The sequence below is a fragment of the Lactuca saligna genome, chromosome 3 (assembly GCF_052625555.1).
Source record: "Lactuca saligna cultivar CGN05327 chromosome 3, ASM5262555v1, whole genome shotgun sequence".
Classification (NCBI taxonomy): Eukaryota; Viridiplantae; Streptophyta; class Magnoliopsida; order Asterales; family Asteraceae; genus Lactuca; species Lactuca saligna.
In genome coordinates this window covers 187,422,488-187,437,238 of record NC_136419.1, presented here as the reverse complement: position 1 = coordinate 187,437,238, position 14,751 = coordinate 187,422,488, and the positions used below count along the sequence as shown (strand labels likewise).

Sequence of the window (14,751 nt, the reverse complement as noted above, 5' to 3'; positions counted from 1 at the left end):
GTATTAATGATAATTATTTGCTGTTAGTTGTCAAGTGAATTGAGTTGTATGAACATCTGTTAGAACTAAGTTCTTTTAGGATCGTATGATTCTAAGCAAGATATAAAATAAGAACGTAATAAGAACACAAGTATTGCGCTGAATATGTCGAATGATTAATGCAATAACACCTCAGAAGAGCTCGATAAAGAACTTCAATCTGTAGAGGCATTTAGGGTTACAAGAATCAACGTAACGAAAAACTTATTAATATACGCATACATGCATGCATATATATATATATATATATATATATATATATATATATATATATATATACTATAACCCTAACAATCAGTCTAGATAACTACGTAACTAATCTAGATAGACACGGATGGATAGGCCCAATCCGGATACAAAATACTTAGCCCAAGACGCAACACAAATATACTCAACAATGTCCCCCTTTGCGTCCTTGGAGCATATACTTCATTCCTTCTTAACAACAGAAGGATTCTTCACTGTTTTAAATACCTTCAGTATAATGGCCAGAATTTGATGTCGAAACGTAATATACCAATGAAGCATGTCTGTAAAATTCTTCTTGTCAGCCGCTGAGTTCTGCTTGCATCGATGTATGATATTTATGATATGCTCCAAGCAATCTGTTGAAAACAGATGCTTATCGACCAAAGCAAACAGAAACTTGTGTCTATCACCTTTACTGAACATAACTGTCAGATTTGTTGAATCAATTTGCCCCAATTTCATTTTGTTCACGTCACTAGGCTTAGATGTCAGCTTCACAGTCGGCATCTTATTCATAACCTTAGCTATCTCTTGATCCATGGTTGCTAGCTCATGAATATAGGAGGCCAACATTCTTTTAATATGTTCAAGAATTGGCTCATACTCCGTAAGATTAGAGAGCATAATGTTGTATAGCAGAATCCATTCGTATGGATTAAGGTTGGGAAGATCTGCCAGAGACATAAAAGACTTCGTGTTTGCTGAACCACGGTTGATCTTGAAATTGATATTGATGAATCTCCTTGTTATATATATATATATATATATATATATATATATATATATATATATATATATATATATATATATATATATAGAGAGAGAGAGAGAGAGAGAGAGAGATCATTGGGTGGGGTGGACCCTTTTTTCTTTTTGTTTTTTTATTTTTAAATTGACAAAACATCAAAATAAAAACAAAAAAGAAGAAAATAAATAACAAATGTAAAAATTGTTATAAAATATGATCAAATAACAAGATAAATTATAAAGTAAACAAAGACATGAGAGTAGAGAGAACTTTTATTTCAATACTTGTGATGAAATCATCAAGTGCCTAATACATATGGCTCACTATTTATACTATCCAAATAAGATGAAAGATGAGCTATAATATGAATGCACATTATGATGGTGTATTATTACATTCATAAAACACATTGAAATGGTTATTACTAATGCTAAATAGTGATGGGGAGTTATGGGAGAAATGGAGAATCCAATGGTCATTCACAAACTAATATTTCATAACACTCCCCCTTGAATGACGATTGTATTATGCCTCGTTAAAACCTTAATAGGTAAAACCTCATGGGAAAAACCATTTATTAAGGAAAAAGAGTACATGATTAATAATAGATATTTGGAACAATTGCCTCGTTAAAAACCTTGTTAAGAAAACCCAGTGGGAAAAACATAGCTAAGGAAAAGAGTACAATATGTTTCCAACTCCCCCTGATCATCACATCACTTGATTTCCTTAAAGTGTCGCATTCCAATATTTCGTAATGTTTTCAAATTTGGATGTAGGGAACACTTTAGTGAACAAATCTGCCAAGTTGTTACTTGATTGAATTTTCTGGATGTTGATACCACGCTCTTTTTGAAGATCATGAGTAAAAAAAAAACTTTGGTGATATATGTTTGGTTCTGTCTCCTTTGATAAAACCTTCGTTGAATTGGGCTATACAAGGCGCATTATCTTCATATAGTATGGTTGGAGTGTCCCTGTTAGAAGTTAAGACCACAACTTTCACGAATGTGATGAGTTAAATTTCTTAACCAAATACATTCACGTTTTGCCTCATGAATTGCTATAATCTCTGCATGGTTAGAAGAAGAAGAAGCAACTAAAGTTTGTTTAACAGAACGCCAAGAGATTGTGGTACCTCCACAAGTGAATAAATAACCTGTTTGGGATCGAGCTTTGTGTGGATCAGACAAATATCTAGCATCTGCATAACCAATTAACTCCGCATTTGATGAATTTGAATAATATAAGCCCATATCCATTGTACCTCGAAGATATCGAAGAATGTGTTTGACTCCATTCGAATGTCTTCTTGTTGGGCAAGAACTATATCTTGCTAATAAATTTACAGTAAAAGATATATCAGGTCTCGTATTATTAGCAAGATACATCAGTGCACCAATAGCACTAAGATATGGTACTTCGGGACCAAGAAGTTTTTCATGTTCTTCACAAGGCCGAAACTGGTCCTTTTTGGCATCTAAATGCCTTACTACCATCGGGGTACTCAATGGATGTGAGTTATCCATATAAAACTTTTTAAGCACCTTTTCTAGATAACTAGATTGATGTACAAAAACTCCATTTTTGGTGTGCTCAATTTGAAGACCCAAACAAAATTTCGTTTTACCAAGATCTTTCATTTCAAATTTTTCTTTCAAACAAGAAGTGGCATTTTCCAATTCTCCAAAAGTTCCAATTATGTTCAAATTATCTACATAAACAGCAATTATCACAAATTCTGATCCGGATCTTTTTATGAATACGCATGGGCTTAATGGATCATTTTTATAGCCCTCTTTTAAAAGAAATGTACTTAAACAATTGAACCATATCCGGCCAGATTGTTTCAATACATACAAAGATTTATTTAATTTTACCGAATATACTTCACGAGAAGTAGGAGTTTGTGCTTCTGGCACCTTAAACCCTTCTGGGATTTTCATATAAATATCATTCTCAAGGGAACCATATAAATAGGCGGTAACTACATCCATCAGACGCATCTCCAATTTTTCATGTGTTGCCAGACTTATTAGATAATGGAATGTAATTGCATCAACCACAGGAGAGTATGTTTCTTCATAATCAATTCCAGGCCTTTGGGTAAAACCTTGTGCAACAAGTCTTGCTTTATATCTCACAACTTCATTCTTCTCATTTCTTTTGCGCACAAATACCCATTTGTATCCCACTAGTCTTACTCCGTTTGGTGTACGGACTACAGGTCCAAAAACTTTTCGTTGAGTAAGAGAATTAAGCTCTTTGTTTATTGCATCTTTCCATTTTGGCCAATCTTTTCTATTTCTACATCCATCTATAGATTTAGGTTCAACATCCTCATTTTCTTCCATAATCTTGCACGCAACATGATATGAAAAAGTATCGTCGATGTCTATCTTATTTCGGTTCCATCTTATTCCTGTCATGACATAATTTATTGAGATCTCTTCATTTTCATAATTTTCAGGTACCTCAGTTTCTTTTGTTATGTCATTGGGCTCTTCTGGAGCTTCATTAATCTTTTCAAAAGATTATGTTTTCTCTTTTGGACCATCAATTATATTTGCTCCCTTTCGTTTTCGAGAATTTTTATCTTTGGAACCGGTTGGTCTTCCACGCTTCAGGTGTGCCTTTGATTCATTTGTAGTTGTATTTTTTCCTTCTGGGATATCAATTCTAACTGGAGCGTTTACAACTGGTAAATGAGACTTTGTTACTCTCTTAGGGTCAGTAAATGCATCTAGCAATTGATTTGCTATATTTTGTAAATGAATTATCTTTTTCACTTCAAGTTCACATTGACTTGAACGAGGATCTAACACTGAAAGTGATAATTCATTCCAAGAGATTTTATTCTCCAGCTTCTTTATTTCTTCCCCTAATGTTGGAAAAACTGATTCATCAAAATGACAATCGTCAAATCTAGTTGTAAATAAATCTCCAGTTGATGGTTCTAAATATTTTACTATAGATGGAGATTCGTATCCAACATAAATTCCCATTCTTCTTTGAGGACCCATTTTTGTGCGGTGAGGTGGAGAAATGGGTACATAAATTGCACATCCGAACGTCCTTAGATGGGAAATATTTGGTACATGGCCGTAAACCAGTTGAATAGGGGAGAACTTATGATAACTACTTGGCCTGATGCGTATAAGTGATGCCGCATGTAAAATTGCATGTCCCCATGTCGATGTAGGAAGTTTAGAATGCATTAGTAATGTTCTTGCAATTAATTGAAGGCATTTGATTAACGACTCAGCTAAACCATTTTGTGTATGAACATATGCAACAGGATGTTCAATAGTTATCCCAATCGACATGCAATAGTCATTAAAAGCTTGTGATGTAAATTCTCCAGCATTGTCAAGTCGAATTTTCTTAATTGGGTAATCGGGAAAATGTGCCCTTAGGCGGATTATTTGTGCTAGTAATCTTGCGAAAGCGAGATTACGGCTAGATAATAAGCACACATGTGACCATCTAGTTGACGCGTCAATTAAGACCATAAAATATCTAAATGGTCCACATGGTGGATGAATTGGTCCACATATATCCCCTTGAATTCTTTCTAAAAAACTAGGACTTTCATACCCAACTTTATTCAATGATGGACGGAAAATTAATTTTCCTTGAGAACATGCAACACAAGACAATTCATTAGCTTGAAAAATCTTCTGGTTTTTCAAGGAATGTCCACTTGAACTTTCAATTATTTTGCGCATCATAACTGATTCGGGATGGCCCAACCGGTCATGCCAAACTTTGTAGATGTTATCATACCTTTTATTTTCAATAGCATGAGATTCAATCATTCTAATATTTGTATAATACAATCCGAAGGACAATACGGGTAATTTTTCCAAAAGACTTTTCTTACCCGATATCATTTTCGTAATATTGAGATACTCTTTATCACCATCATTGGTTGTTTCAACATGATATCTGTTGGACCGAATATCCTTAAAACTTAATAAATTTCTTGATGATTTTAATGAAAATAATGCATCACCAATTGTAATTATTGTCACTTGTGGTAATACTATATTCACTCTTCCAGAGCCTTCGATCTTGGTGATTTAGACGAAAATAAAGCATCACTAATTTGTAATTATTGTCCCTTGTTGTAATATTATATTCGCTCTTCTGGAGCCTTCAATCATTTTTGCATTACCTGTTATTATATTAACATTTTATTCTCTAATTGATAAGTAAGCAAAATACTTTTCATTATTAAAAATGTTCTGTGTTATTGCATTGTCTGCAAGAAATATATCTTCATTATTTCTTTTACGAATATCCATATTTCTTTTCAATAAATAAATAAAACAAAAGAAACATTCGACTTAAAGAAATAAAGTCATATTTTATTAATTTGGGAAGATTGTGACGACATCATTTCTCATGAAACAAATATATCATAAAAACATATTAAATATCATGAAACAAAACTACACATTATTCTAATCAATCACCATCCATATCACCACTTGTCCCTTCTAGGTAGACAAGAAAATCGATAACATCCAAATGTGTCAATTCTGGCTGGTCTTAATGAATATCACTTTGAAAAAAAATTGTTTCGATATTTTTCTTTATATTTTAGAGAAGCTTGATAAAGATCAACAAAATGCTTTGGTAAGCGGCATGTACAAGACCAATGATCGGTCATTCCACATTAGTGATAAACATTTTCATTTTTTTTTTTTTTGCCTTTACCACTTTTATCATTAGGATGTGGATTTTTGTTGTTTTCCAAGTTCTGGTGGTTACTTGTAATCTTGTTATTTTTATGATAATTATGATAACCTCCACGACCTCGGTTAGACTCATGACTATTATGATTATATGAGTTGCATTCACTTCAGGGAATGTACTAGAACCGGTCGGGATTGATTGATCATTTTTCATCAATTCCACGACCTCAGTTAGACTCATGACTATTATGATTATATGCGTTACATTCACTTCAGGGAATGTACTAGAACCGGTCGGGATTGATAGATAAATTTTCATCAATAACTCATTGTTTTGTTTAGCTACAAGAAGACATGAGATTAATTCATATTTATTTTAAACATTTCTCATGATATTGCTACTGCAGGAGCATGTTAGTAGTATGAAAACTAGAGAAAGTTTTCTCTAGCATGGTTTTCCATAATGACAATAGAAATCAAAATAAAGACTTGTATGTTAAGAATTGTTAGTTAAGAAATTCCATAAAATAAGTTGCAAGCATTGACATGTAAAATTATAAAAAATACATACCTGAAAATGACAAGAACAATAAGGAGTTAGCTCTACGGTAGAGTCGTGCTGATAACGTGTTATAAAATATGATCAAATAACAAGATAAATTATAAAGTAAAGAAAGACATGAGAGTAGAAAGAACTTTTATTTCAATACTTGTGATGAAATCATCAAGTGCCTAATACATATGGCTCACTATTTATACTTCAAGTGCCTAATACATATGGCTCACTATTTATACTATCTAAATAAGATGAAAGATGAACTATAATATGAATGCACATTATGATGGTGTATTATTACATTCATAAAACACATTGAAATGGTTGTTACTAATGCTAAATAATGATGGGGAATTATGGGAGAAATAGAGAATCCAATAGTTATTCACAAACTAATATTTCATAACAAAAATGTCATTTAAAGTTTACTAGAAACCAAAACTAAGAAAAAATTCTGATTTTGAACCATGCATGTTGGAAACTTTTTAAATTTTATCCACATTTTTTTTAACACCACACAGGCGACTCTTGAAGTTTTGTCTAATTTTCGTCATTCGTTACTCATACACCAAGCTTCTAGTGGATAGGCAATAGTAAGTTGTGTTACTCTGCTGCTGCTTTATTCCTCTTATAGTGCTGCCCTATGTCAAACCAAGCTTCAGTCGTTTTCGTCGATGCCCCTACTGTTTATCGATCATTTATTCTAGGACTGGTTCAGGTTGTTTTTCATTTATATATGTAGTTCTTGTTTCTTCTTGACCATTTGTCCACCTGTAAAACTATCTTTTTATTTTTGCCCGATTGCTGCAGGTTGTGTTTTAGTTAATTTTATCTTCTTTGTTCTAAAGAAAACATGGTTCGTTACCAAATATATATTATTTATATATACAAAAATCATATTACGACGTAACTATTTTTATGATTTTCTTGAAAAAAATTGAAGCGATGCATGTTACTAGCTAGTCTAGTTTTCGTTTGTTAATGAAAATGTGCTGTTCAAAACTAAATAAATAAATAAACAAAATAATAAAAAAAAAAATTGTTTCTAGAACAGTTTTAGTACTATAAGCTTTGGCTGGCTCCGCATTCATATGCGGCACCTAACTCTTGTTTTATATTAAAAAAAAAAAAACTGTCTACTACGCTTACTTGCCTGCTAGACCCATGTTGGAAAAAAAATAAAAAAATTCATTGAGATTTCTAGTTTTCGCACATGCACAAATCACTAAAACAAGCTCCTCGCAACTATAAAATGCTTACCTCTCCTCAAACTCAATCTCACTCTTCAAAAATCTCACTTCTCCATTTCTTCTTGTCTCGATCGCTGCTGCATTCACCTTCGTGTATCACCTCCGACGCCTGACTCTTCGTGTAAAATCTCGTTCCCATAATATGAATGATCTCTTAGCACTTAATTAATAATTTCATTTTCACATTTGTAGTCACACTTAACGTTGAAATATTTGTTGTTAATTGTTATATATATACTCTGCATGGTATCTCTATCATTAATCGGTTTGTATATTCTGGTATTTATTGACGCAGTGTAGCCTCCAAAACAACACAGGAAAAATGGTTGCCAATAAATTGACAGAAAAGACCGAAGTTGTCGATAACTTGAAAGGAAAGACGGAAGTTGTCGATACCTTGAAAGAAAAGGTGGTCGCTATCGATGATAATCTGTCTGCATGCACACTTGACTACGACAGGAAAGCTGAGCTTATAGCATTTGATGAAACCAAATCTGGTGTCAAAGGACTTGTAGATGCTGGCATAACAGAGGTGCCTCGGATCTTCCGTCTACCTTCACCTGAAAACCCAAACTCCGATCAAAAGTCGCCACCAGAGCACAGTCTTCCGGTCATCAACCTTGAAGGAATCAAGGAAGATCCGATCCGGCGAAAGGAGGTGGTGAAGGAAATCAAGGAGGCTTTGGGGAGTTGGGGGTTCTTTCAAATGGTGAATCATGAAGTTCCGATTAGCGTAATGGAGGAGATGAAAAAAGGAGTTTTAGGGTTTTTTGAACAGGATAATGAGGTGAAGAAGCAGTGGTATACAAGAGACAGCAGTGGGAAAACGAGGGTGGTTTACAACAGCAATTTCGACTTGTATTCTGCTCCGGTGACAAACTGGCGAGACTCTTTCTTGTGCACCATGTATCCTAATCCTCCTCAGCCAGACGAGTTGCCTCCTCAATGCAGGTATTGACTTTTAATATATTTTATTTCAGTAAAATAGTATCATCATGCAATGGATCAAAGTAACGCTTTTACAAAGGACATGTAAAGTCGAGTTTAAGTCGCCCACATTTTTTTGGTATGTTATTTCTTCAAAATCCTTTGAAAATAGTCATTAATTAATTACAAAAAACATTATATAGTTTTTATGAATAAAATAATCTAGAATGTTTTTAGAAATGTAAAAAGAAAAAAAATTATTATGATTTCAAATTTGTTAAAATTAATGTAAAAAGAAAAAGTTAAATTTAGGGTTATGTAAACATGTGTACTTTGATAAATTATTGTTAACCATTGCCCTGAAGGCTACTTAATTTTGATTAATTATAAATAAACCCTAATAAATAAAACCGTAGGTGACCTGTGGTTTATTTTTAATTTTTGTCAACTAAACTATTCATCATTATTATTGATAACGATGGCATTAAATGAAGTCCAAAATATCAGTCCAAGTTTTGAGAACATGATCGCCTTAGATCTGGTCTTTGTGACATCATTTTTTATATAATAATTAACATATATTCAACTTGTAAATATATAATTATATAATAGATAATATAAATGATGTTTTTCATTATTATTTCAAATAAACTTGTAATTAATGGCGATTGTTTCTTGTACAGTTTGAATGTTTAATACTTCTACATGTATAAGTGGTAAAGACTAATATACACAAATACTAGTGTGTAAGCTTTAACTAAACGACCAAACCATATCGACCCAAATAGATCCTCAGTCTTGAAGCCTTGATCTGACCCGATCAACGAGCGTGAAATTTTTTAAGGACCCATTTTGAGTATTTTTTCAGGATCGTTCCAAATTCATATCTACAGATAGATTTTGGCATGATATGTATTTTTTGTTTGATTGGGATATACATACACTTGCAGAGATATTTTGTTGGAGTACTCAAACCATGTAATGAAACTCGGACGTGCTGTTCTCGAATTGATGTCGGAGGCTCTGGGGCTGGACTCGAATTACCTTTTAGATTTGGGATGTGCAGAAGGGCTTTCTATTGGCAACCATTACTATCCTCCTTGCCCACAACCTGAGCTAACGATTGGCACCCTTGAACACACCGATGCCGGGTTCATTACCATTCTTCAACAAGATCATATCGGTGGCCTTAAGGTCTTTTATCAAAACGAATGGACTGATGTTCCAACTATACCAGGAGCCTTTGTAGTGAATGCTGGAGATCTTTTACAGGCATCTCTCTCTCTCTCTCTCTCTCTCTCTCTCTCTCTCTCTCTCTCTCTCTCTCTCCAATATAGTTTATTGTCCTTAAATCGTTAAGCGTATATTGTACTAATATATAGCATTCCTTGAAATTTTATAGCTAGTTACAAATGACAACTTTGTAAGTTCACGACACAAAGTGATGGCAAACAAGGCTGGTCCAAGGATATCGATGGCATCGTTCTTTATGAGATACCTGACTGATACAGGAAAGGTATTGGGACCAATCAAGGAGTTGCTTTCTGAAGATAATCCAGCCAAGTATAGAGAAACAACAGAAAAAGAATTTTCGAGTCACTACCATCAGAAAGGACTTACTAAAATTTCCGCTCTTATGCATTTCAAGATCTAGCTCAATTATATGACTTAAATTGGCTCCAAGATGAAGTTCTCCTTTTCTCGTTCGACTCGTGGTCACCTAATCTATCTTTAAAATTGTTTCTTTGAATTACAATAAAAGTATTATGTTTTAATAAGAAGTTGAGAAAAAAAATTAGTGGCTATATCGTACCTAATTCACTACGCAATCAAATGTAATGACAAACGTTGAACGCTTTAGCGGCTTCAAAAATTCCAAGTATTGTAAAGGTGAATTTAACTGTTGGACTTTGGTATATTTGGTTATGTGCACGGTTGTTCCTCCCTCGTATAAAGAATACGAGTATAAGGAAGTTATTTTGAAGTGTTTTATATTATAGGCCACCAGAAGTCAGAAACAACTAATAATAACTATAGTTTCTAAAGTATTAGAGAAGTCACGCGAACCTATAATTTATCGATACAAATATATATAATAAATTAAAATTTTCAAGATATAGTGAGCTTTATTTTCAAATCGTACAATCTTTAATCTTTTGGTGACCTATTGTTCACAAACACATTATAGAGTTTGTTGCTTAAAAACTCTAAGATAAACAAAAGATAAACAAATTAATTCAATAGCGACCAAAACTTCGACTAAAATCTTGCAAAATCTTTGGATTACCTTCACCTGAAAACCAAAACTTTGAACAAAAGTCGCCATGTAACATCCCGAGTCCAGGAGTGCGAGTCCGGGGTTCAAAGTGTAAAATTTGAAGGGCAACTCAGCGAGTCCATGGGTGGACTCGGCGAGTAGGGTCGCGACTCAGATCGCGTGTTAAGTGGCCAACTCGGTGAGTCCAAAGCTGGACTCGACGAGTAGGCGATGTGCGAAGAAAACCCTAATTTCGGGGGATGAGCCCTACATAAAGGACATTATACCCTCTCCCCAGCTTCCTTACCTTCCCTTGAAGTCCAGAAAACCCTAGAAACGTGATTGTGAAGGATTTGAGTGTATTTGAGCCTTGGAGAAGAAAGTTGGAGGAAGATCTTGGAGTGTTAGGAGGCTTGGAGCAAGGGGCATTTCTTAGATTTGGATTCCTTGTTGTTGGGGGCTTCTCTTTGAGGTATTATCTCATTTTTGGCCTGCTATTCATGTAGATTCATCATTTTTGGGTTGTATGGAAAGTTTGGCTTGTGGTATACAGAGTTTGAAGGTTAGATCTGAGGTTGCTACCTTAGATCGGGAATGGAGAAGGTCTAGAGTGCATTAAAGTCCCTGTTATTGAGTGATTGATGAAGCCATCTTGTCCCAAACCCTATCCCTAGAGTGTAAAATGCCTAGATCTCTTTGGATTCACGTAAAGTTTGCCACTTTACGTGATGGAAGGGTTGTAGAAGGGTAGATCTACATTTTGGATCAAATGCATGGCCTGAAAGGCTTCTGTATGGGTTAAGAACAAGTGGTACTCGGCGAGTCAGAAGGGTGTACTCGGCGAGTTGCTTAAAGGCGGGCAAGAACTCGACGAGTTTGAAGAACAACTCGGCGAGTTGGTTGAAGATAGCCTTGGACTCGGCAAGTCTGTTCTTGAGGTCTTAGCCTTTCCTGGTTAAGATAAGAATCGGTGAGTCAAGGGGTGACTCAGTGAGTTGGAAGGGGGTCCTTTTTAGTATTGGGGGTCTCAGCGAGTCAGCGGGCTGACTCGGCGAGTAGAGTCAGCCAGAAGGTTGACTTTGGCTTTGACTTTGACCAAGAGTTGACCAGTTGACTTCTAAGGGAATTTTGGTAATTGTTGGATTTTGTTTGATTTCAGTGTTGGTGCTAGCCAGTGGTGGAGATCGTGTCAGTGGTCGGAGCATCTCGATCTTATCTTTCCAGTCAGCAGTTGCGAGGTGAGTTATCCTCACTATATCAACAGGGTCTAAGGCACCAAGGCTGGTCCTTTATCGGATTGTAATCCGAGTATTGTTGTTATGTTGCTGTTTTACTATGTTTGCATCCTGGTAGTTAGGATGGTATTCGTTAGAGACCTGGTTAAGGTCGGTATCCTGGTATATAGGATGATGCTATGCTAGTGACCGGTTAGGTCGGTATCCTACTTAGAGTATGTTGTGTTACGTGATCTGCTAGATCGGTTTGATTGAATATGAATTGTTATATGATTGTATGTTTATGTGCATATGGTTGTTTGACTGGAGTTGGGTTGAGGTGGGACCTGCTTTGTGTTGTAGGCCAACATACCCAGGGTGGACCGGTTATTCCGAAGGCCCATCGAGTGGTCCGGATAGGCTGTAGGCCCCTAGAGGCCGGACCAAACGTGCCGAGGCTCGGAGAGTGGACCAAACTGACTGAAGGCTCGGTGCGGGCGGACCAGTCATACTGTAGACTCAGAGAGTGGACCAGGTGGATTGAAGGCCCGGTGCAGGCGGACCAACCACCCTGCAGACTCGGTGTATATGGCTAGACGCGAAGGGTGGACCAGGTGGATTGTTGGCCGGTTTGGCAGATCAGTCACATAGTGGACCCGATATGCATGGCTGTTCTGTGATTCGATATGATATAGCATGTTATGTGTGTGGTATATGTGGTTGGTATTTTGGGGGTATCTTTGTAAGCTTTCGGGCTTACAATTGTGGTTTAATGTTTTTCAGGTTCTCCAGGAGACCGTGGCAAGGCAAAGGCGTGATCCTACCGCTCCTCGTGTTTATGTTTTATGATATGGACCTGGGAATACTCTGATAATAAATGTATTGAAAACCTTTTTGTAATAACGTGATTAAAATGGGTTGTTTTTTAAAAGTTAAATTTTGTTGAAATTTTTGGTCGTTACAAGTTGGTATCAGAGCCTTGGTTTGAGTGAATTGGAGGAACATTCGTGTGAATCCAGTCTCAAATCAGGGAGAGTTTTTTTTAAAGAGAATTTAAAATGGGTTTCAAATAAAGTAAAAGGAGGACGCGGAGGTACGATCAGCCGGAGCCAGTAAGTAACCCCAAAATGCCATACATGATATTTGTTTTCGAGCTTTGATAGAACAACATGCTAGTACTAGGCTAGGGATCTTCAGGGTATCATGATAATGTTGCCTGTTTTATGATGCCTGCTAGCCTAGGGTTTCCTTCTATATGAGATTTTCAGTGTTCCTCTAGGAGTGAGGATTGAGCGCTTGCTATGTATATTTGTCACTAGGGTGTTGTGGTAGTACTTCATACAAATATGGGTAGGTGTGGAAGGTAGTATGGGCCCGTACTACTGAAAGCACAGGACCCATACGTGTATCAGGGAAACCATGGCCTCTACAGTTAGGTTGGGAGTTGGTTCCCGGGTTATTGGGAAGTGTCTGAGATTTTGTGATGTTTTTCAGTATGGTAGTCACGAGGCATGATGGGAGCGGATTCGGGTTGGGATCGGGAGCAGGAGAGGGAGATCAGGGCGGGTCTGCACTGCCCAAGGTTGTTGGTCAGATGAGCACAAGCGAGTTGGATGCTAGGATACGTGAGATCCTTCATGATGAGGTTGTTGCGTTGTTCCGGGCCGAGCTGCCTGAACTGTTTGGGTCAATCAAGACCGCCATGGTGGAGTATTTTGATGAGCGTTATGCAGCTCTCACAGAGACGGCTGTCGCGGCGGCTACAGCGGCTGGAGCAGCGGCAGGGGAAGGAGCTGGTAGAGGTTTCCAGTATCGGGACTTCGATAATACGAAGCCCCCTACCTTTGATGGAGTTCAGGACCCGTTTGTTGCTATGAGATGGTTTTCAGACGTGGAAGGGTGTTTCTTCACATGTTCATGCCCTACTGACCAGAGGGTGAGGTGTGCTCTAAACCTATTGAGGCTTGGGGCGAAGGATTGGTGGAGATTGACCACGGGGTCATATTCGGATGCTCAGAGGGCTGCGGTTTGATGGGATCAGTTCTGAGAGATGTTTAGCACTCATTATGTTCCACGGGTTGAGAGGGAGAGATTGGCTCAGCAGTTCCTTGAGTTGAAGCAAGATTCGGAGTTGGTGACGGAGATCACCAGGATGTTCACTAAGAGGGCGATGTTTTGCCCCGAGTTTGCTTTGGAGCAGGCTCAGATGTCCCGATATCTGAGTATGCTCAAGAGGGATATCAGACAATTCGTGTCTACGCAGAGGTGCGAGACCTTGTTAGAGTTGCAGGAGGCCGCCAGGCGGCGTGAGTTGGAGATTGAGTTGCAGTTGCGAGAGCAGAGGCAGGCTCCGGTGCAGTCGCAGCCGGTGCCAAAACGGTCTAAGACCGTCGATTCTAGATTGGGAGATCAGAGAAGCCACACTTGTGGGAAGTGTGGGAAGGGTCACACCGGAGTTTGTTGGTCCGATGGTGCATGTCGCAAGTGCGGAAGGGAGGGGCACTATGCGAGGGATTGTCGACAGGCAGTCCCGAGTCGGGATTTGAGGATCTGTTATCATTGTCATCAGGTTGGGCACTTGAGGGTCAACTGTCCACAGCTTACTGCAGGATCGGTGTAGACTCCAGCACCGGCCACGTTGAGGATCACGGGTGGAGGTCAGGGTGGAGCGGAGCCCCCAAGGGCTCAGGGTCGTGCTTTTCAGCTTACAGCGGAGGAGGTCAGGGCAGTGCCGGATGCAGCTGCGGGTATGTTTCTTCTTGTTGTCTTATTATTTTATGATTATTGTGGAGTATTGTTTATCTGCTAGTC

The 14,751-nt window shown here is 37.4% G+C and overlaps 1 protein-coding gene across 2 annotated transcripts; it reads left to right on the top strand.

Annotated features, from left to right (window-relative positions):
• The first annotated feature begins 7,563 nt into the window (after positions 1-7,563).
• On the top strand, positions 7,564-10,387 carry LOC145037631 (1-aminocyclopropane-1-carboxylate oxidase homolog 1-like). 2 transcript variants are annotated; one of them, XM_078986331.1, is made up of 4 exons: positions 7,564-7,663; positions 7,838-8,493; positions 9,420-9,741; positions 9,872-10,387. In XM_078986331.1, the coding sequence occupies exons 2-4, from the start codon at positions 7,865-7,867 to the stop codon at positions 10,121-10,123; spliced, it is 1,203 nt and encodes a 400-aa protein (XP_078842457.1). In that variant the 5' UTR covers positions 7,564-7,663; positions 7,838-7,864; the 3' UTR covers positions 10,124-10,387. The 2 variants fall into 2 exon arrangements, with proteins under 2 accessions (XP_078842457.1, XP_078842458.1); XM_078986332.1 differs by having other exon boundaries at positions 7,575-7,663; positions 7,843-8,493.
• Positions 10,388-14,751: the final 4,364 nt, after the last annotated feature.

Excerpts from the sequence above, each read along its gene's own strand:
- LOC145037631 (XM_078986331.1), top strand. The coding sequence starts at position 7,865 with ATGGTTGCCAATAAATTGACAGAAAAGACCGAAGTTGTCGATAACTTG. Across the intron at positions 8,494-9,419 it reads GAGTTGCCTCCTCAATGCAG|AGATATTTTGTTGGAGTACT; the intron begins GTATTGACTTTT and ends ATACACTTGCAG. Across the intron at positions 9,742-9,871 it reads ATGCTGGAGATCTTTTACAG|CTAGTTACAAATGACAACTT; the intron begins GCATCTCTCTCT and ends GAAATTTTATAG.